Source organism: Juglans regia, chromosome 11, assembly GCF_001411555.2.
Source record: "Juglans regia cultivar Chandler chromosome 11, Walnut 2.0, whole genome shotgun sequence".
Classification (NCBI taxonomy): domain Eukaryota; kingdom Viridiplantae; phylum Streptophyta; class Magnoliopsida; order Fagales; family Juglandaceae; genus Juglans; species Juglans regia.
In genome coordinates this window covers 14,280,593-14,303,120 of record NC_049911.1, presented here as the reverse complement: position 1 = coordinate 14,303,120, position 22,528 = coordinate 14,280,593, and the positions used below count along the sequence as shown (strand labels likewise).

The following is a 22,528-nucleotide window of genomic DNA, read 5'->3' as shown; positions in this document are numbered from 1 at the left end:
AGAGTCTGTTCAGAAGAAAAGAGAGGGTGATGGTCAGGTGGAAGAGGAGAGGGAATGCTTGAGGAAAAAAGGGAGATGGGTCAGGGAAGAAGTTTTGGATGTAGTGGCGGTGGCTGATTCTCAGCCCCGCCAATCATTATGAAAATTTTTAGCTAGAACTGTCGAGGGTTGGGGAACTCTCAAACAGTTCAAGATCTCTGCAATATGGCAGAGAAAAATAAACCCAACTTAGTTTTTATAATGGAAACTAAGTCTTTGAAAAATAGATTGGAATCTAAAAAAAGAAGGTTACACAAGGAGGGCTGTTTTGTGGTTGAAGCAATGGGGAAAAGTGGAGGATTGGTTCTGTTTTGGGATTTAAAAGTGAGGGTGGAATTAGAAAATTATTCCCAAAGACACATTAATGTGAGGATAGAGGATGAAGGAGAGAAGGAATGGTTATTAACCTGTTTCTATGGGCATCCCGAAACTACAAAAAGAAAGGATTCTTGGCAGCTACTAAAGTCATTCAAACCAGTTGGTGATGGAGGGTGGTGTATAGTGGGGGATTTCAACGAGATCCTTACTAATGATGAGAAATGGGGGGGAAGAGAAAGGCCAGAAAATCAAATGGAGCTATTCAGATCAGTCATGCATGAAGGTAATCTTTTCGATTTGGGTTGGAAAGGGGAAAAGTTCACTTGGGGTAATTCTCATAGGGATGATTCTTTTACTAAGGAAAGATTGGACAGGGCAATGGCCAATTCAGTTTGGTCCAATCTTTATAAAGATACATGGGTGGAGGTGATGGCAGCAAGAACATCTGATCATAAACCTTTACTAATGCATATCTTGAAGATGAAAGGCAAGAGAGGGGAAAGGAAGAGGGGATTTAAGTATGAGGCTGGCTGGGCATTAGAAAAAGAATGTGAGAGGATCATAAAGAAAGTGTGGGAGAAGAAAGTAACAGTAGAACCTCAAGAAAGCTTAGTGATGAGTTTATTACATAAAAGTAGTATAGCTCTTCAGAGTTGGAAGAAAAAAAATAGGTTGGGAGGTGACAAGGAGATAGAAGCTAATACTAAGCTGTTACAGGAATTACAAAAGGAGGAAACTGGCAGTAACATAGAGGAGATAAGAAGGGTTAAAGAAAAGTTGAATTTACTCTTGGAAATGGAAGACCTTAGATGGAAACAAAGGGCTAAATGCAATTGGTATAAGTATGGGGATAAGAATACGAAATATTTCCATGCTTGTGCCAATCAAAGAAGGAAAAAGAACCTCATTAGTTCAGTATATGATGAAAATAACAGAAGAATGGAGGGTTTTTCAGATGTGGAAGCAACTTTTAGAGGTTATTTTGAAAAGCTGTTTCAGTCCTCAGCACCTAGTAAGGAAGACATAGATGAATGTTTGGTAGGGATGGAAGCAAAGGTTACGGCTGAAATGAATGACTCTTTGATGAAAAGGTTCTCTAGAGTAGAAGTGGAATAGGCTTTAATGCAAATGGCTCCTTTAAAAGCTCCTGGTCCTTATGGTTTTGGACCATGTTTTTATCAAAATCATTGGGAAATAGTCTCTGAGGAAGTGTGTAGTGCAACACTATCAATTCTGAATGGTAATCCCATGGATCCCTCTTTAAACTTTACCCATATAGCTTTAATTCCTAAGTGCAAAGACCCTAAGAAAGTTAGTGAGTATAGACCTATAAGCCTTTGCAACGTTATGTATAAAATAGTTTCTAAAACTATTTCCAATAGGCTTAAAAATGTGCTGTCAGTTATAATTTCTCCTACCCAAAGTGCTTTTCTGCCAGGAAGATTGATAAGTGATAACATTATGGTGGCTTATGAATTGTTACACTCTATGAAATCCAGAAAAAAGGAGAAGGTGGGTAACATGGCCATTAAGTTAGACATGTCAAAAGCGTATGATAGAGTAGAATGGGTCTTCCTAGAGGCTGTGATGAAGAGATTGGGTTTCAATGAGAAATGGGTGGAGTTGATTATGGGTTGTGTGAAATCTGTCTCCTTCTCAGTGCTCATTAACGGTTTTCATGGACTTAAATTCTGGCCAAAAAGGGGGTTGAGACAAGGGGATCCCTTGTCACCCTATATTTTCATTATCTGTGCCGAAGGTCTGAGCAACATTCTGAATTTTTATGAAAATCAGAAGCTTACAAGGGGAGTGCAAGTGACTAGAGGGGGCAGTAGCATTAACCACTTGCTATTTGCAGATGACTGCATCCTTTTTGGAATAGCAAAGCTAGAAGAGTGGCATAGGATCCAAGAGGTGTTAAAAAAGTATGAGAAAGCCTCGGGGCAATTTCTTAATAAGGAAAAGACTTCTTTATTCTTTAGTAGCAACACAAGGGAAGGGGATAGAAGGGTGATAGTGGATGCTGGAAATTCCATAGCCTGTGGCAGCTATGAGAAATACCTAGGTCTGCCTACCCTTGTGGGAAGATCAAAATACAATACTTTCAGATTTACTAAGGAGAGAATTTGGCAGAAAATTTTAAATTGGAAAAACCATTTTCTATCTCAGGCTGGAAAAGAAATCCTTATTAAAGCAGTTCTCCAGGCAATCTCAACCTATACTATGTCAGTTTTTAAACTCCCTAAAAGGCTATGTCGTGATATTAATTTGTTGCTTTCAAGATTCTGGTGGGATAATCAGCAGGGAGAAAGTAGTATTTGTTGGAGGAAATGGGAAAAGATGGGGAAGCAGAAGAGTAAGGGAGGTTTAGGTTTCAGGGATGTGGAATCATTTAACATGGCTCTCTTAGCCAAACAAGGTTGGAGATTGATAAAGAATCCTATGTCTTTAGCAGCAAGAGTTTTTAAAGAGAAATACTTTAGACAATCAAATTTTATGGATGCAAAGTTAAACTCTCAACCATCTTTGATCTGGCGAAGCATTTGGCAGGCAAGGGACTTAGTGAAGGATGGTGTGAGATGGAGAGTGGGGGATGGCAGCAAGATTAAAATATGGGGAGAGAAGTGGTTACCTTCTCCCTCCTCTTTTTCTATACAATCACCCATTTATGTTTTGCAGGCAGAGGCAAAAGTGAAAGAATTAATTGATAAACAAAAGGGAGAATGGAGAGAAGGTTTGGTTCGAACAATGTTTGCTTTCAATGAAGCTGAGCAGATTTTGAGTATCCCTTTGAGTAGAGGATTGGTTCAAGACAAATTGTTTTGGGGTCCATCCAAAATAGGTGAGTTCTCTGTGGGAAGCGCTTATTTCCTGTAGTTAGATAGATTAAAAAGTCTTCAAGGAGAAAGTTCAAGAGAAGGATCCAAGGGTGAGAAATGGAGTATCATTTGGAACCTCACGGTGCCTAGTTCAGTAAAAAATTTTCTGTGGAAGGTGGGAAACAACTTATTGCCAACAAAGGAGAATTTGTTCAAAAGAAAGATAGTGACTGAAAAATCATGCCCAATCTGTTTTGCAGAGTCTGAAACTATTATGCATGCTATTTGGGAATGCCCAGGAGCTAATGACATTTGGGCAGATGTAAGTTTTGGAGCTCAAAAATTGAATAGAGCAGAAACAGACTTTATGCTACTATGGTTGAAGTTGATCAATAAGCTGAGCAAGGAGCAATTAGAATTGGTGGCAGTGATGTTCAGAAGACAATGGCTAAGAAGAAATATGTTTGTGTTTGAAAGGAAGATCGTATGCCCCAAAACAGTTCTGCAGAAGGCCAGTGAATCCTTAGTAGAATATAAGGCTGCCCAAGCTCTTCTACAACAGACAAAGCAAAGCCAAGTAAGAGGAAGGGGTGATCTGAAATGGGAAAAACCAGTTGCTGGTTTAGTGAAGATAAATTGGGATGCTTCCTTGGATGTGAAGGATAGAAGAATGGGAGTAGGAATTATTATTAGGGATGAGAAAGGGGAAGCTCTAGTGGCTGTTTGTGATAAAAAAGAACATGTTGACAATCCAATGGTGGCAGAGAGTTATGCGTTGAGAGTGGCTCTAGATGTGTGTGGTGAACTTAACATTCAAAAGGCAATATTTGAAGGGGATGCAAAATCAGTCATTACGGCAGTTCATAGGGAAGCTGAGGACCTCTCTTTGGTGGGATCTATAGTAAAAAGATATTAAATTTTCTTTTCATAGGAGGCCTGATTGGCAATTACTTTTTGTTTTTAGAGAGAAAAACATTATAGCACAGAGTTTAGCTAGGAAAGCTTTGAGTTTTAAAGAAAAAATTGTTTGGATAGAAGAGATGCCAGATTTTATTGTTGAAGATCTGGAAAGAGATAGAATTTGTATTTCTTGACTTATTTTTAATGAAATGATGAGGTTTTATTTTCAAAAAAAAAAAAAAAAAAAACTCTTAGAAAAAGAGAAAAGGCTGCTGGCTATACAAATGGGACCTAACCATAGATGCCCCTCCAATTTATGTCTCTCATATATTACACACTAATAATCTAGTCCCCTACCAAAAAGGGGTTTTTCTAAATAACCAAATACAACAATTCGGCTAAGGGTCAAAATTTTCTCACTTCTCCCCCTTCTCCCCCTTCTAGTTGGTGACATGTTCTTTGAAGCTACCAATATATTATTGTTACGCCCCTCGACTTTAGTACTGACGCTGGTGATTTTTGACCGCGGCAAGAATAGAGCTAGCGGCCAAATACAGACAAGAAATTAATGGGTTATGTAAAATTTATGCTTTTGTAAACTTTAAAAGAAATAATTCAATATAACTCGTATTTTATAATTAATAAACAGTTTGCTACAGTTTCATTTGTACGTTTATAGCATATTATTCGCATTTGTATAAATATTTAATTTATTTATTTTTCTATTTTTAACTTTTTATTTTATTTGAAATAAATAAAATATATTAAATAATATAAAAAATAGATAAATTGATATATAGTATATTATAAAAATTAATAAAAAAATATATTTTAATAATATATTTTAAAAAATACGATAAAAAATATATTAAAAATAATTACGAGAAAAAAGTGGATTGAAATTTGTGAAAAATTAGAAAAAATTAAATACTGTAGCGGTATAGCATAGATCACGATTCCAATTAATAGTCAGATTTTTCACCTACTGTCTTTTTTATATTTAGCTTAAAAACTTGTCGGAGACTCGGCAATTCTGATCTGCTGCCAAAATAACGCGACATTTTGTGTATATTACACTGAATTTGACTAAAGTGACGCGATGCCCAGGTTGCTTAGGTTTCGTTTCACACCTAAATTTCTTGCTCTTCCAATGAGTCCTGTCATCTGATCTCTCATTGCTCGCTCTTCTACAGTTTTGGATGAACCCAATTATTTTATTTCTGCTTTGTGATGAATTATTCTCACCTTTTCTCTCCATTCAAACTTTTCCTATTATTCAATATTATTTTCTCAAAAATATATTACTCAATCTTTTCCTATTACTGAGATTTCCATAATGCGCATATGTTGTGAGAATTAGAAACTGTAGTGTAAAACCAGAGAAGAAAATAGGAAGAAGGAGAAAAGCATCGAGAGAGTTTGTTGCAAAGACTACTTTATTGTATTCGTGTTATCTGCTATTGCAATATGCAGCTCCTTAAGTACACAAAGGAAAAACAACTTTAACCAACTAGGGAATAATCGAATATACAGCAAATCTGTACTGCTGCATAACTAACTCTTCAATTACATAAATGTACATTACAACTCAGCTACAAGAAGGACTTTCTAGTAAATTAATAGCAACATTATTACAAACAGGTGGTGCACTCGAAGATGGCAGTGTCTGCAGATTAGCTTCTGTGATGTTGTCATGAGCACCTTCTGATCCTTGATGATATTGTGATCTGAGAGTAGTGATGCCATGTTGTGCATGCATCTCTAATACCCCCCCGCAAGATGGAGAATATATATTCATTATTCCCATCTTGGACAAGTGAGAATAAAGGACATGAGAGGGTAGAGACTTGGTGAATATGTCAGCAAGCTGTGAATGGGTGGAAACATGGGCAGTTTTGATGCTCCCTTCTAGAATCTTATCCCTTATTAGGTGACAATCCACTTCTATGTGTTTTGTCCTTTCGTGGAAAACGGGGTTAGCTGCTATATGAAGAGCAGCTTGGTTGTCACAATACATGTCAGCAGCATGAGGGTGAGGAATGGAAAGATCAGAGAAAAGTTGCCTGAGCCAAGTGAATTCAGTGGAAAGAGATGCCATTGCACGATACTCTGCCTCAGCAGAGGATCTTGATACAATTGTTTGTTTCTTTGAGCGCCAAGAGATGAGGGATTTACCCAAGAAGATGCAATAGCCAGTTACAGACTTTCGGGTGTCAGGGCATGAAGCCCAATCTGAGTCACAGTAGCCTTGAAGGTGAATGGAAGAAGTAGATGACAGTAGAATACCCTGACCTGGGGCATTTTTAAGATACCTTAAGACTTTATGAGCTGCAGCAAGGTGAATGGTGGTAGGTTTGTCCATGAATTGGCTGAGAACTTGTGTAGGATAAGAGATATCTGGTCTGGTGAGGGTGAGGTAGAGTAGGCGACCAATAAGTTGTCGATAGGAGGTGGGATCAGCTAAGAAAGTTCCAATGTTTTTGCTAAGCTTGTGATTTTGGTCCATGGGAAGTTTCAAAGGCTTAGAAGCCAAGTGACCCGAGTCAGCAAGAATATCCAATGTGTATTTTCTTTGGCAAAGATGAATGCCTTTGGGAGATCTAGCAACTTCAATGCCAAGAAAATACCTCAATGGACCAAGGTCCTTTATTTTGAAGTGGTGGTTCAGAAAACCTTTGAGGACAGAAATGGATTTAAAGGAGTTGCTAGCAACTACTATGTCATCTACATAGACAAGTAAAACTGTGAATGTGGCACCATTGATGCAAGTAAAAAGGCTATAATCAGCCTTAGATTGTGTGAAACCAAATTGAATTAAAGAGGTTGAGAATTTATCATACCACTGGCGTGAGGCTTGCTTAAGTCCATAGAGACTTTTAAGCAACCTGCATACTTGGCCTGGTTTCCCTTTGTGATAGCCAGGTGGCTTTTTCATGTAAATCTCCTCTTTAAGTTCTCCATTTAGGAATGCATTGTTGACATCAAATTGGTGAAGATGCCATCCTTTAATTGCAGCTAAGGCAAGAATTGTTCTGACAGTGACAATTTTGACCACTGGTGAAAAGGTTTCATGGTAGTCCAACCCTTCTTGTTGAGTGAACCCTTTGGCCACCAATCTGGCCTTCTTTCTCTCGACAGTGCCATTTGAATGGTACTTAGTTTTGTAGACATACTTGCATGCAATAGGGACTTTACCAGGAGGTAAATCAATAAGAACCCAAGTGTGATTAAGCTCTAATGCATCAAGCTCAGTTTCCATTGCCTTACACCAATCTGGATCTTTGGCAGCTTGTGTGTATGTTTGTGGATCATTGGTGGATGATATGGCAGTAGAAAACAAGGCAAAAGTGGGTGATAAATGTGCATAAGAAATAGAGGATGATAAAGGAAAAGGTATACCTGGTGAGGAAGATGCCATGTCCACAGATGGAGTGGATGAGAATGAAGTGACTTGCTGGCAATGAAAATCCTGAAGATATTGAGGAGCTCGCCTAGATCTGGTTGTCCTTCTAAAAGAAGGGTCATGAGCATGATCTGTATTGAATGGAATGGAAGAGGAGGGGGTAGAGACTAGTGGTTCAGAAGTCATAGGTGATGGAGAGGAAATGTGTGGAGATAGAGGCTGAGTATTAATGGATGTAGGTGAAGAATAAGAGGAGGAAGTATTTGGCAGAATGAGGGAAGAAGGAAGAGATGAAGAATGAGATGACATATGAAAAGGGAAAATGTGCTCATAGAATGTAACATCTCGGGAAATGAAGATTGATTTGGTATTGAGATCAAGTAATTTGTAACCTTTTACCCCAAAGGGGTAACCAAGGAAAGCACACTGCCTACCTCGAGGGTCAAATTTTTTTCTGTTTTGAGAAATGGTAGAGGCAAAACATAGGCATCCTAATATTCTCATATGAGAGTATGTAGGAGATGAATTAAACAAGAGTTCAAAAGGAGTTTTATTGGAGAGCAATGGAGTTGGAACTCGATTGATTATATAAGCTGCAGTAAGGATGCAATCTGTCCAATATTGATTGGGAAGATTAGATTGAAGTTTGAGGGCTCGAGCTATGTTTAAGAGGTGCTGATGTTTCCTCTCAACAATCCCATTTTGTTGGGGGGTTTCTACACAGGTTCTATGATGAATAATGCCTTGCTTATTGAAAAAATCCCTCATTTGAAACTCAATACCATTATCACTTCTAAGTATTTGAACTTTAGTGTGAAACTGAGTTGCTACTAAGTTACAAAATGCTTCAATGCATGATCTGGTATGAGATTTTGCTTTGAGAAGGTAGATCCAAGTACTTCTAGAAAAGTCATCAACAATGGTTAAAAAATATTTGGAACCATCATAAGCTTCAACTGAGTTGGGTCCCCATATATCACAGTGAATAAGTTCAAATATATGTTTGCTTTTATGAGTGCTAATTGGAAATGGAAGCTTATGATGTTTGGCAAGTGGACAAACATGACAAGGGTTGGTAGCAGAAATAGTAAAAACATGATTCTTGATAGAAGGATCTTTGATTACATTCAACTTTGAAATGGGTGTATACCCCATTCTACAATGCCAAATATCTGAAATGAGGTCAACACTTGTGGAAATAGTTGAAACAGAAATGGTTTTGTGTAAAGAAGCAGAAAAATGATCAATGAGAGCTGTAGATGAAACTGGTGCAGCAAGTAAATGGTAGAGTCCATCTTTCATCTCACCCATGCCAATCGTGGTCCATGACAAAAGGTCCTGAATGAAGCAAAGTTGTGAAAGAAAAATAAAACAGCAGGAAAGAGATGTGGTTAGTTGTTTGGCTGAAATTAAATTGAAATGAAAAGATGGCACACATAACACATTATGTAAAATCAAGGTGTTAGTGATTTGGACAGTGCCAATGTGAGTAACGGGTGCAGTATGTCCATTGGGAAGTTTAACAACAAAGGAAACTTGAGAGGTAATGGATGAAAAGGAGGAGGTGCTACAGATCATGTGATCTGTAGCACCAGTGTCAATAATCCAAGGTGAGTGTGTGACTGTGTGATGTAGAGAAGTGAGACAAAAGGAGGTACCATTCATGGTAGGAGAGTGGGTACAATCTGTTTGGACATGATTGATTGAATGATTGGCAATGGAAACTTCCTTGGGCTGTAATAGAGATAAAAGCTGCTGGTACTGATCCTTGGTAAAATTGAATTTGTTATCTGATGAATCCTCTGCCTCCAGTGAAGTCATGTTAGCTGATGAGAATCCAAGTGGCTTGGCCTTACCATGTAACTTGTGCCCTGGTGGGTAGCCATGCAATTTATAGCATTTGTCTGCTATGTGACCAATCATGTGACAATGAGCACAAACTGGAGCTTGTGCATTCCCTGCCTTGAAGCAATTGTCGAGAGAATGACCCTGAATTTTACAGTGAGTACAAAATAGCCTGTCACATTTGGGTTGCTGAGTTGGTTTGGAAAAGGGTTTATATGAGGAATAAGGCTGTCTGACAGCAAGGGCCATGGATTCTGGTGAAGGGATGCTAGAAAGCATGGTATGTTGCATCTCTTGTTGTTGGATCATGGAGAAAATTTTGTTTATTGGAGGCAATGGATCCAGTAGCATAATTTGGTCACGACTGATACTGTAAGAGTCATTTAAGCCCATGAGGAATTGTATGACACAATCCCTCTGGTACCTATCAAGTAACACAGAAAGTTTGCCACATTTGCAATCGGGCATTGGATCATATATAAGGAGTTCATCCCATAGAGTTTTAATTTTGCCAAAATAAACACTAACTGGGTCATTTTCTTGTTGCAAACCTGTTAGAGACTTCTTGAGCTGAAAGATTCGATGCCCATTTTGTTGAGTGAATCGATCTTTGAGCTCATCCCATATTTGCTTAGCATCATCTACTAAGGCAATGCTGGATTTGAGAGTTGGATTGATTGAGTTGTGAAGCCATGACACAACTAAATCATTACATCTTTCCCAGGCTTCATGGAGGGGATCAGTAACTTTCTTTGGTTTGGACAGAGTGCCATTAATAAAACCTAGTTTATTTTTGGCACGGAGAGCTCTGCACATAGCTCTTGACCATGTGGTATAGTTATATGTGGTAAGGAGGTCAGGGACCAAGGAAAAAGAAGGGTTATCCCCATTATCAAGTCGATAGGGGTTAGTGATATTAGTAAAATCCAGAAAAATGGAATTCTTTGAAGTAGTCATCAAGAGGAAAAGAAAAAGAAAACTCACTCTGTGGCTCTTGATACCATGTGAGAATTAGAAACTGTAGTGTAAAACCAGAGAAGAAAATAGGAAGAAGGAGAAAAGCATCGAGAGAGTTTGTTGCAAAGACTACTTTATTGTATTCGTGTTATCTGCTATTGCAATATGCAGCTCCTTAAGTACACAAAGGAAAAACAACTTTAACCAACTAGGGAATAATCGAATATACAGCAAATCTGTACTGCTGCATAACTAACTCTTCAATTACATAAATGTACATTACAACTCAGCTACAAGAAGGACTTTCTAGTAAATTAATAGCAACATTATTACAAACAGGTGGTGCACTCGAAGATGGCAGTGTCTGCAGATTAGCTTCTGTGATGTTGTCATGAGCACCTTCTGATCCTTGATGATATTGTGATCTGAGAGTAGTGATGCCATGTGATGAATTATTCTCACCTTTTCTCTCCATTCAAACTTTTCCTATTATTCAATATTATTTTCTCAAAAATATATTACTCAATCTTTTCCTATTACTGAGATTTCCATAATGCGCATATGTCCATTTGAAGGTTGGGCAATAAAGAACGGAGAAGAAAATCACTCAAATTCAACATATTATTAAAAATAATGAGATTTCATGTAAGTGCCCCCATGCATGGATATATTTATTTAACCCAAATTCGGAAGGAAGCAAGTTGAGAGCTTTTTTAATTGAGTTTTTTTATTTGGACTTAGCTTTTTTAATTGAGTTGGCCCGTTGATTTCATGCCTTTCTATTTGACATGAATGGTTATAATTTTTGAATCGTCAGCAAGTTGGACAAAGTTAATGCCAAATAATAATTCATAAATGGAGTCATTTTGTGTCAAGATCATGAGGAGATAAGTTCAAAAGAAGTGGGATATTAAGAAGTAAATAATACTATGATGTTGATGCCCTGAAACCCATGACTGCTAGCCCTTTCGTTCCTTGTGAAGGAGTTTTGATTTTATTTTGTTAATGGGTGACAATTGGAAGCTTTTTCATTAGGTTATCATCCAATATTATGATATAAACATTAAGAGCAATACTGACCCGGCTCTCGACTATGGGTTCATAGAACCTAAGGATGACCGCAATGGTTACACCCTAGCACTAGAAATATACGAGTCAGACCCATTTTTTGGTGACTAGCTTGACATTGCCGAGTCGAATCGTTTTGGTGAGACTGCATACTTTGACTTTGTTTTGGACCATCCACTTCCACCATCAATGCTTTAATATCTGCGTATGGTAGCGCTAGGTGGCACCGATGCTTTCTTGTTGGATTCTATTTTCAGAAATTCGCTATGGGGCCACCTTGACCTACCTGTAAGCCGGGCCAATGATCAAGAACTTATATTTGGAACGTAGAAGAGGCAAGTGTCAGTATAACTAAAGCACGTTCCAAATTAATAAAAAAAGAGGCTCTATTGACACTTCTCAACTACCAGAGCTGTCATTAGTTATAAAATTTTTATTTTTTAGTATTTTTAAATATTTTTTTTTAAAATAAAAAAAATATAATATTATTAAAAAATACTTTATTAATCACTAAGTAAAAAAATAAAAAATTATAATAATAGAATTGAGCGATAAAAATAGAACGGTAAGAATAATATTTTTTTAATAAAAATATTAATTCAAGTTTCAACATTGGGTCAAGAATGGCATGAAATCAACGGCCTACTCAATTAAAAAGCTCTCAAATTGCGTCCATCCGAATTTGGGTTAAATAAATATATCCATGCATGGGGGCAGTTACATGAAATCTCATTATTTTTTATAATATGTTGAATTTGAGTGACTGCTCTTCTCCAATCTTTACTGCCCAACCTTATAACGGACATATGCTCATTATTGGAAAATATAGAAATAAATAATGGGCATATTCTTTGTAAACTATAAAATAAAGAAAATAATATGAAATCACATCTTGAAATTAAGTGGAGGTGCGTGGTGTAAAATTTTCTTGTAAAATTTTTCCATAATGAAAAAGAAGTAGTACTATTAAGACTTTACACCGCACACCGTTCACATGACATAATTTGATTTATAAGATTAAAATTTTAAAATTTATCTTCTAAATTAAATTATGCCATATATATAGTGTGCGGTGCAAATACTTTCAAATAAAAGTATTATTTTTAGATATTATATAATTTATGGGATGCCTTCAACTATCGCCAATTAATTAAATGTACTATTTTTTCAATTGTTTATGATGTTAAATTATATGTATACTTCTTGTGCACAAGGATTATGTCTATTTCATTCATATATATATATAATATCTATATTTTATTGATAAAAAAAAAGTAAGATATTTTGTAAATAATAATGAAATAGTTTGATGTTTAATAGGATTTTGAGAAATGAGATAGAAAAAGTTGAATAAAAAATAATATAAAGTTAAAATATTGTTAGAATATAATTTTTTAATATAATTGTTGTTTGGAGATTTGAAAAACTTTCAAACAAAAAATAAAAAATAATTCAACTTTTTCAAATCCAGATACAATTACACTTCGGAACCCATAATTAAACTCCTTTACTGATCAAACAAAAATTACATTAAACTCGTGATTCATATCCAGATACAATTACACTTCGGATAGATGAAGTAAAAACTTAAAAACTAAAGGTTGGTAACTTGACTCAAGACAAAAGTAGATAAAGTGTAGTTTAATTTTTTTTCTATCATCTCGACTTGTCACAATGGCTATGCCAAAATAAAAAAATAAAAAAATTTTTTTGACTCAAGACAAAAAAAATATTTGGTATGGATGAAGAAAGCGTGCAATATGCAAGGCAGTTGACTCTTGGTTCAGACAATGCATGGGTGATATCATCAATAACCATTGGTTCAGACAATGCATTGATGATATCACCCAACACGTATTTGCTCCGTCGATCGAAATTTCTCTGCATATGGGGTTCTTTTTATTTTTATTTATTTTTAAATAACAGAAGAGGAAATGGTCGCTCTCAACCTGTATATACAAATCCTACATCATCAAGCCTCAAGGTGTTGTCTCACACGTTGCTTCGTTTGCAGCAGTAATACTGCAGTCTGCAACGAAACCCGAAAAATCATGAAGTTCGGAAAGGAATTCGCGGCACAGATGGTCCCTGAATGGCAAGAAGCATACATGGATTATGGGAAGCTCAAAACCTTGTTGAAAGACATCCTACGCTTCAAGCAAAGAAACCGGCCACCGGCCACCCCATCGGCCGGCCTAAAGCGAAAGCTCACACTTTACAGAGCTTTTAGCGGCCTTACACAAAGATACAACCACCACCCAACAAGCCCATCATCCACTACTCGCGATGATGATCATGACATTGAAAGCCAAGCCATTCTCGTAAATTCAGTGAGCCGGGATGGCTTACAAAGGTATCAGACTACGTTTCTCATGTCCGACGACGAAGGGGGAGAGTACGAGTTGGTTTACTTCAGGAGGCTCGACGATGAATTCAATAAAGTGGAGAAGTTTTACAGGTCTATGGTGGAGGAGGTGATGAAGGAAGCGGATATGTTGAATAAGCAAATGGATGCTTTCATTGCTTTTCGAATAAAAGTGGAGAATCCTCGAGGCTTGTTTGATAGATCAGTTGAGATGACTCGTCTTGCTTCAAATGTTGCAGCTTCTGCAGCTGCATTGTCGGCTTCAACATCGAGAGGGGCCAGTGCAAGTAGTAAGTTTTGTATATATTACGAAGCTATTAATCGAAGGATCTCCCTTTTTTTTTTTTTTATTATGATAAAAAGAGCTTATAAAGTTACAAAAGAATATCAGTAATATTGGATATAGTCGTAGATTACGTGCCGTACAACCGTTTTTAAAAAAAATAAGATTTATTATTAAAAAATTATTTTTTTCATACGAATCCTATATTTTTTCAGTCATGTCGATGGATGTGATTGAAGAGGTGCGATCGAATAGCCATGGACAATCGGATGATTCGGGTGTTCAGGAAAAAGATGAGGAGGAGACCATTGATGTTGGAAATCAAAAGGTTCAAGAACAGAGGCCGAATAACATCAGGGCCAGTAGACCAGCTCCTCCTGAAGTAGTTGATCGTGTGAAAATAAACAACACCCGGGAGACTCCTCGCTCCACCATTAAGAACATTCTCCATTATCCCATGCAGACGAAGTTAAATTTCAGCAGGAAAAATCTTATGAAAGCTGAAGAACAACTTAAGCGGGCTATTATTGAATTTTACCAGAAGCTCCGGCTTCTCAAAAGCTTCAGGTATTATTAGACATATATTGCTAGTTTTTTTTATTAGATCTAGTTGGATTTTCTTGTCTTCTTCTTCTCTTCTTTCCACTAATACTTTTCCATGAACGAGACAGCTTCTTGAATATACTGGCATTTTCAAAGATAATGAAGAAATACGAGAAGGTATTTTCCAATTGGGCATCATTATCATCATGTCTTATGCATATTTTAGCAAAGACGTTACTGACAAGCTTAGAAGAGGAATAAATAATTATATAAATATTTAATCATCAACTATCTTAAAAGTTTGAGATAATACAAAGACATATTTCATTAATCCTTTGTATTTTAACATTTTATACACTTGTATATGAGTCAAACTCTCCTTAATAAGTTGATCTATCATACATGAAATATATAAATGAAGAGTTTTGCTATATATTAGCTATAATTCAACTCCGCACCCGACATTTTTTTTTTATTATTATTTCATAAAGTGGGATTTTTTCATAGGGTATGGGGTATGAGATAGTAAATAGTGACTGATGTGAATAATTATTCATAAATAAAATTGGAAAAAAAATACAGTGGAATCGGGACCATTATTCAAGTATTATATCAAGACGTTCTCATCATATAGAGAAATAATTTGTACAAGTTAATTAGTAAAATAACAACATATAATATGTGTTTATGTTCTAGTCAGGCCTATTTGTTTGTTATTTTCCCAAGAAGTAGAAAGAAATTGTGATTCTGTAAAAGCCAACATTCATGGAATTAATAATAAAAAAAAAGTTGTTACTTTCCTAATCATGTCTCTTCCCGTTTTCAATAACCACGGTCCTTTGTTTTTTATGTGTATATGAAATCCAGGTTCCAAGAAGGGGGAGAAGTGAGAAAATTTTGACCCTTAGCCGAATTGTTGTATTTGGTTATTTGGAAAAACCCCTTTTTGGTAGGGGACTAGATTATTAGTGTGTAATATATGAGAGACATAAATTGGAGGGGGATCTATGGCTAGGTCCCATTTGTATAGCCAGCAGCCTTTTCTCTTTTCTAAGAGTTGAACATTGGTATTTTGGTCCTTGTATTTATACCTTAACATTGCAGATTACTTCAAGGGATGCATCAAAGTCCTACCTGAAGATGGTGGATAACTCCATCCTCGGAAGCTCTGATGAGGTGAGATTTCTATATTCCTAGGCAAAGTACATGAAAGTAGAGAAGGATCATTCCACCTCAAATGAATCAGACCTAAGGCTATGTTTGGGTGTCAAACCCATCTCAAACTAATTATTAATAGGATTCACTACTTTTTTAACTTCTTATTAAAGATATCTCAACATACCTCATACATTTAAACACATATCTCAACCTACTTCACATATTCAAATATATCTAAATGAAACCCACAAAATATTACTATTCACATATCAATTTAGATCATCTGAGATCACATCAACACCCAAACGCAACAAGACTTTACTTACGAGAGGATTGCTACTTGCTTTGTCCAGTACTGCTATTTCCTTCTATTCTGATATATATAAGCCACTTGCCATTGTAGGTTACCAAGCTTATGGACAGGACTGAAGCTGCATTCATCAAGTATTTCTCCAACTCTAACCGCACTAGAGGCATGAACATCTTAAGATCCACGGCAAAGAGAGAAAGACAAAGGACTACATTTTCCATGGGTAAGGTCTTTGATCTAGAATGAATTAAACTTCTTAACAGCGAAGAAATTATGGAGATAAATCTAATGTCCATTTCTTTCCCTTTGGATCTGTTCATTGGAAAACTCTTCAGGTCTTTTTGCTGGCGCAACTCTGATATTAGCTCTTATTTTAATTATACGCGCTCGTAATCTCATGAATAATAAAGGGGCGACCCAATATATGGAGAACATGTTTCCCCTGTACAGGTAACTTTCATTTCTCTCTAAGATTACATCTCCACTCAACAGATTTTTTAAGAACTGTATAATCCTTCTTCTTCCATGTTGAATTCAAGCGTCAATAATACTAATTATTCCAAAAGTTTAAGTAGATGGAAATATGCATGATATTAATTATTTACTTCTTCACATGTGAACCAAACTTCCCATTGATAAGATATTTTTAATTGATAAGTAGAACATGTGTTAAGAGATTAAAATGGATTAGGAAATGAGTCATTTGACTAGGCAAGTTTTGTGCTGGTATATATATATATATATAGGCTTCGTTGTGAGCACCTTTAAGCTTTTTAAAAATAAAAGATTCAGATGAATATGCTTTTAATCCAAGAAAGAGGAAATTTAAAACTTTCTCTAGTTTTCCATTGTTAAACTTCCTTCCTTCCTCGCTCGCAGTTTGTTTGGCTTCATAGTTCTGCACATGTTAATGTATGCTGCCAACATATACTTCTGGAGGCGGTACCGAGTCAACTATTCCTTCATATTCGGCTTCAAGCAAGGAACCGAGTTGGGCTACCAACAAGTTCTCCTCCTCAGCTTTGGTCTTGCAGCACTAGCACTAGCACTAGCTAGTGTTCCCTTAAACCTTGACATGGAAAGGGACCCAAAAATGAATTATTACAAAGCATTGACAGATCTTCTGCCTCTCAGCTTGGTTCTTGTAAGTTCGTATATGTAGAAGTACTTTACCTACTTTTTCCCCATCTAATTCTGAATATATATACAGTACTGAACTTTATCCTCTCGTTCCGATCTGCAGCTTGTAGTTATCATATTACTCTTTCCATTCAACATAATGTACCGTTCAAGTCGTTTCTTCTTCCTCACATGTCTCTTTCACTGTATCTGTGCTCCTTTGTACAAGGTATTGTGGTCGACACTGTTCATGATGCAGGAGATTAATGAAATGGAACTGAGGTGGGTGTTTGTAATAATTAATAAACATTAGTGAATTTCTTTATATGACAGGTCACACTCCCAGATTTCTTCTTGGCGGATCAGTTTACCAGCCAAGTGCAAGCCTTGAGAAGTTTGGAGTTCTACATATGCTACTACGGTTGGGGAGACTACAAGCACAGACAAAACACTTGCAAAAAGAGTGACGTATTCAACACTTTCTACTTCATTGTTGCAGTGATTCCGTACTTGTCTCGACTCCTTCAGGTTGCCAACTCACTTTTAGAGAATAATTTAAGCTGTTGATTCAAACAATAGTCTTGAATTCCAACATCGACTAATCTACTCCACTCTCGATTAAAATAGATGGGTCCGCGTGCCTTTCGGCATGCACGGGAGACGCTTTTAAAACAAGTGATATTTTAAAGCTCAATTTCTTCTTTTGCCACAACTCAAAATGATTATTGTTGCAAGGACTTATTCCCTCATATTCTTTTTCAGTGCCTCCATCGCTTATTTGAAGAGAAAGATGCTATGCAAGGATACAACGCGCTGAAATATTTTCTGACAAGTGTGGCTGTTACAATGAGAACAGCTTACAAGCCCGACAAGGGATTGGGTTGGAGGATGCTAGCATGGATTTTCTCAGCCATTGCAGCAATTGTCAGTACATATTGGGACCTTGTCGTGGACTGGGGACTCCTGCAACGGAAATCTAAGAACCAATGGCTGAGAGACAAGCTTCTGATCCCTCACAAAAGTGTATATTTTGGAGCCATGTTGAGTAAACGACTTCAACTGGAGAAAGTTTTCATCAAAGTCTGACACTAAACCATCTTTTTGTAATTTCATGGTAATATATGCTTGCAGGTGTTGAATGTCGTCCTCAGGTTTGCTTGGTTGCAAACTGTTTTGGGTTTCAAGATGTCTTTCTTACATGGAGAATCTTTAATCACCATTGTAGCCTTCCTAGAAATCATTCGTCGTGGGATTTGGAATTTCTTCAGGTAACCAAGATTGTTGGTCATTTTGGAGTAAAATTTCAAACAAGTTTATGTAAGCTTTAATTTTTTATGGATAAGAAAGGTATTCAATTTAATACCTTTCTTAATATTTTCAATGTCTTGTGATTTACATCACAGGTTGGAGAATGAGCATTTGAACAATGTTGGCAAGTACCGTGCATTCAAGTCTGTTCCCCTACCCTTCAACTATGATGACAACGAAGACGAGGAAGAGTAGGAATTAAGAAGACAAGGATGAGTAGGAATTAAGGACAGAACTAGCACACTGTAAACATAGATAGAAAATCAAATTATTTTTATTTTCTCTTCGGTTTTTGTTTTTTGTTTTTCCACAGTCCAGTATATTCCTTGTGAAGGCAGTCCACCAGAGTCTCAAATGATGTATTTTTCTTTGATTAAATTCAATTTCATCATCAACAAAATTTAAATGCAAAACAAAAGCAAAGTAGTAGTGATGTTGCCAAACTATTATGAGATTTCTGCCAATGCATATCCTTCTCAACAGTGTCTGCTTCCAATTTCCTTACACCATAGCTCTCAAGTAATAGGAAGATAAAACTTCCATACCAATACGCAAATGCAGCTATTGAAGGAGGATAACATTGCTGTTAATCATATGGTGGTGGCTGATTGTATCCGGGCAAATTAGATATCTTGGTAATTGCCCAAACAACATCAAATGCTCGATAATAAAGCAACCCAGCAAGTTTGCAAGCCCTTATACCGCCTATGCCAAAAATAACACCCAAAAGCGCAACAAAAACCAAAATGACATAAGTTTGTATAGAATGACCAAGAAGCATGAAGCAATAACAACAAATGCTAGGTTGATGTCTACAACAAATGCCCTGATGATGTTTACAAAGCCCAAACCTCTTGGAGTCTCATTGTCTCCCTTTTCCATAACCAACTAGCGATTTTCCCATAATTGGAGAACTTCTCCCGCAGAACCTCTTCCATGACATTTAGATCCCCAATTCTTTAATTACAAGTTTGTATATTTAGCATCAACACTGGACAAAATCCTATCACTCTTATTTGACAAATTTTGAAACATATATCTACTTCTCTCCAACTGTAAAGCCATTAAGCTTCTCAATAGCATCGTTTGCAAATTCCTCATACTCAAATTGAACAAAGCCATCCCCTTTAATCTTCATGCCAGCAACAACATGCAAAATCTTATTCCAAGGCACGTCCATTTTCCCATACACATTCAGAAACTCATTATAACCAAGGTAATGTATTATAACCACACACCTTACTGATTCATGCCGAAAAATGTTCGAGGGTTGGATCACGAACAAGCTTTCCGCCATTCTCTGAATGGATACAAGCAATGCCTCTTGCTGCACCTATTTCTCTTCTTAGTTGAGCATCCCAATCTGAAGGGGTCCTATCCTCTCCTTTTTTACCGTGTAACAAGGCTGAGACACTTCCTTGATCTTGAATTGGCGACAATAAAGGACTGACAACAAGGGCAATCCCATCATGAAAAATAGCTGGAAGCTGGGAACACAGGCTTTTGCCACCACCTGCAACCATAATCACTAGAACATCTTGAATCTTAACACCTACATGAAGCAACTCCTTGCGTATCAACTGGGTTTCCATTCCCAGGGGGTAGATGGTTGACGCCATCCTACTTTCATAAAACGTGGTGCCTTGCCATCTTCACATAACCACCCTTTTCTCCATACTTTATCTGCCTTCTCCGAGATGCAGAATATGCTCCATGCTCCTATATTTATTTTGTTTTTCTCTTTTCATTTTTTGGCATCTGGCAGTATCACTCTAATAGCAATCATTACTCGCATGTAAAGATCAATGCTCAGCTCAAATATATCTTCGATCCACCAGTCCTTTGGAACAGACTCCATTTTCTTTGAGAACTTTGCTCCCTCCACAACAATTCTATCTGGCTCAAGCGCTCTATGGCACATTTCCTCAAACAGCCCGTGCCCATCCCCTCTAGCAATGTTTGTCACACCAGCATCAGACTTAACAATACTCTCAATACACCTTGCCAACAATCTTTCATATGTTCACCACACATGTTTGCAATGGATTGAACCAAAAAAATGTCATCTATTGTAGCCTTGTCAAGAATATCTAGCAACTGCCTCTAATAAAGCGCAACAAGTTCAGAAATTTGGAACGTAGAAGAGGCATAAAGCACGTCCACCATGAAAATCACGACTGGCCTACACTTCTGAGCTATAGATACTAAACCCATACTTTACACATTAAGGTACCAAATTAAGCTCAGCTTCTCAAGCACTTCATCAAACAGCTTCTTGGCTCTAACCAATTCCCTATACTTTCTAAGCTTTTCATTAAGAATCACTTCCCTATTTGGTTTCACAATCACATCTTCTTGTTCCAAAATCCTATCTCCTAAAGCCCCCAAAACTTCATCAACATCTTCCTCATTCGGATTACATGAACTCAAAGGCTTAGCCACTTTCGTAAGAGAAGTGTACGCTTTTTTTTTTTTATCATTTGCCTCAGCATGAGTGTGAGCCAGCTTCTCCCATTGCCTCAAAACTCCTTCAACGAATAGTCTAGTCCTTTTCCTCTATCAAAAGGCCAAGAAATTACATCGAGCGCACAAACAAGGTGACATTATATCGAGCAATTGATGAGCCATACCTTCCGTATTAGCACACTCAAAATCCACACTTCCTAACTTCCCTTGATCAATACCTACCAATCCAACGGAAATTTGGAAGTACCCATCAAAACATGCGAGAGAATCTGCAATACCTGCCATACTTGACATATCTTGAAGACCTTGGACCAGTGGTAAAAGATTTGCACCGACACTAGCGTTAGGTGTAGAAGGCTTAATGCCAGCAGCCAAGCTCCAAAAGTTGTGAACAAGACTAATAGAAGCTGATTTGTTCCGATGAAAGTTAGTGAAAAATTTGAGAATGAGCTTTTCACGTTCTTGGTAATAAAAAAAGAGTCAGTTGTTGTTGGGCCATTCAAATTAATAAAAAAAAGAGGCTCTACTAACACTTCTCAATTACCAGAGCTGTCATTAGTTATAAAATTTTTATTTTTTAGTATTTTTAAATATTTTTTTAAAAATAAAAAAATATAATATTATTAAAAGATACTTTATTAATCACTAAATAAAAAATAAATAAATATAAAAATAAAAAATTGTAATAATAGAATTGAGCGATAAAAATAGAACGGTAAGAATAATATTTTTTTAATAAAAATATTAATTCAAGTTTCAACATTGGGTCAAGAATGGCATGAAATCAACGGGCCTACTCAATTAAAAAGCTCTCAAATTGCGTCCATCCGAATTTGGGTTAAATAAATATATCCATGCATGGGGGCAGTTACATGAAATCTCATTATTTTTTATAATATGTTGAATTTGAGTGACTGCTCTTCTCCAATCTTTACTGCCCAACCTTATAACGGACATATGCTCATTATTGGAAAATATAGAAATAAATAATGGGCATATTCTTTGTAAACTATAAAATAAAGAAAATAATATGAAATCACATCTTGAAATTAAGTGGAGGTGCGTGGTGTAAAATTTTCTTGTAAAATTTTTCCATAATGAAAAAGAAGTAGTACTATTAAGACTTTACACCGCACACCGTTCACATGACATAATTTGATTTATAAGATTAAAATTTTAAAATTTATCTTCTAAATTAAATTATGCCATATATATAGTGTGCGGTGCAAATACTTTCAAATAAAAGTATTATTTTTAGATATTATATAATTTATGGGATGCCTTCAACTATCGCCAATTAATTAAATGTACTATTTTTTCAATTGTTTATGATGTTAAATTATATGTATACTTCTTGTGCACAAGGACTATGTCTATTTCATTCATATATATATATATAATATCTATATTTTATTGATAAAAAAAAAAGTAAGATATTTTGTAAAATAGTAATGAAATAGTTTGATGTTTAATAGGATTTTGATAAATGAGAGAGAAAAAGTTGAATAAAAAATAATATAAAATTAAAATATTGTTAGAATATAGTTTTTCAATATAATTTTTATTTGGAGATTTGAAAAACTTTCAAACAAAAAATAAAAAATAATTCAACTTTTTCAAATTTCCA

The 22,528-nt window shown here is 36.3% G+C and overlaps 2 protein-coding genes across 5 annotated transcripts; both read left to right on the top strand.

The window, feature by feature from the left end:
* The first annotated feature begins 1,878 nt into the window (after positions 1-1,878).
* On the top strand, positions 1,879-4,092 carry LOC108987637. Its single transcript, XM_018960572.2, has 2 exons — positions 1,879-3,199; positions 3,437-4,092. Exons 1-2 carry the CDS (start codon positions 1,879-1,881, stop codon positions 4,090-4,092), a joined length of 1,977 nt encoding a protein of 658 aa, XP_018816117.2.
* Positions 4,093-13,352: 9,260 nt separating this feature from the next.
* Positions 13,353-18,630, top strand: LOC108987638 (phosphate transporter PHO1 homolog 3-like). Of its 4 annotated transcripts, none has more exons than XM_018960575.2 (12): positions 13,353-13,995; positions 14,213-14,564; positions 14,669-14,717; positions 15,645-15,716; positions 16,102-16,231; positions 16,344-16,458; positions 16,888-17,152; positions 17,252-17,356; positions 17,461-17,655; positions 17,890-18,195; positions 18,259-18,395; positions 18,531-18,630. In XM_018960575.2, exons 1-12 carry the CDS (start codon positions 13,401-13,403, stop codon positions 18,628-18,630), a joined length of 2,421 nt encoding a protein of 806 aa, XP_018816120.2. In that variant the 5' UTR covers positions 13,353-13,400. The 4 variants fall into 4 exon arrangements, with proteins under 4 accessions (XP_018816120.2, XP_018816119.2, XP_018816121.2 ...); XM_018960574.2 differs by having other exon boundaries at positions 13,353-14,001; XM_018960576.2 differs by having other exon boundaries at positions 13,353-14,004; positions 14,237-14,564.
* Positions 18,631-22,528: the final 3,898 nt, after the last annotated feature.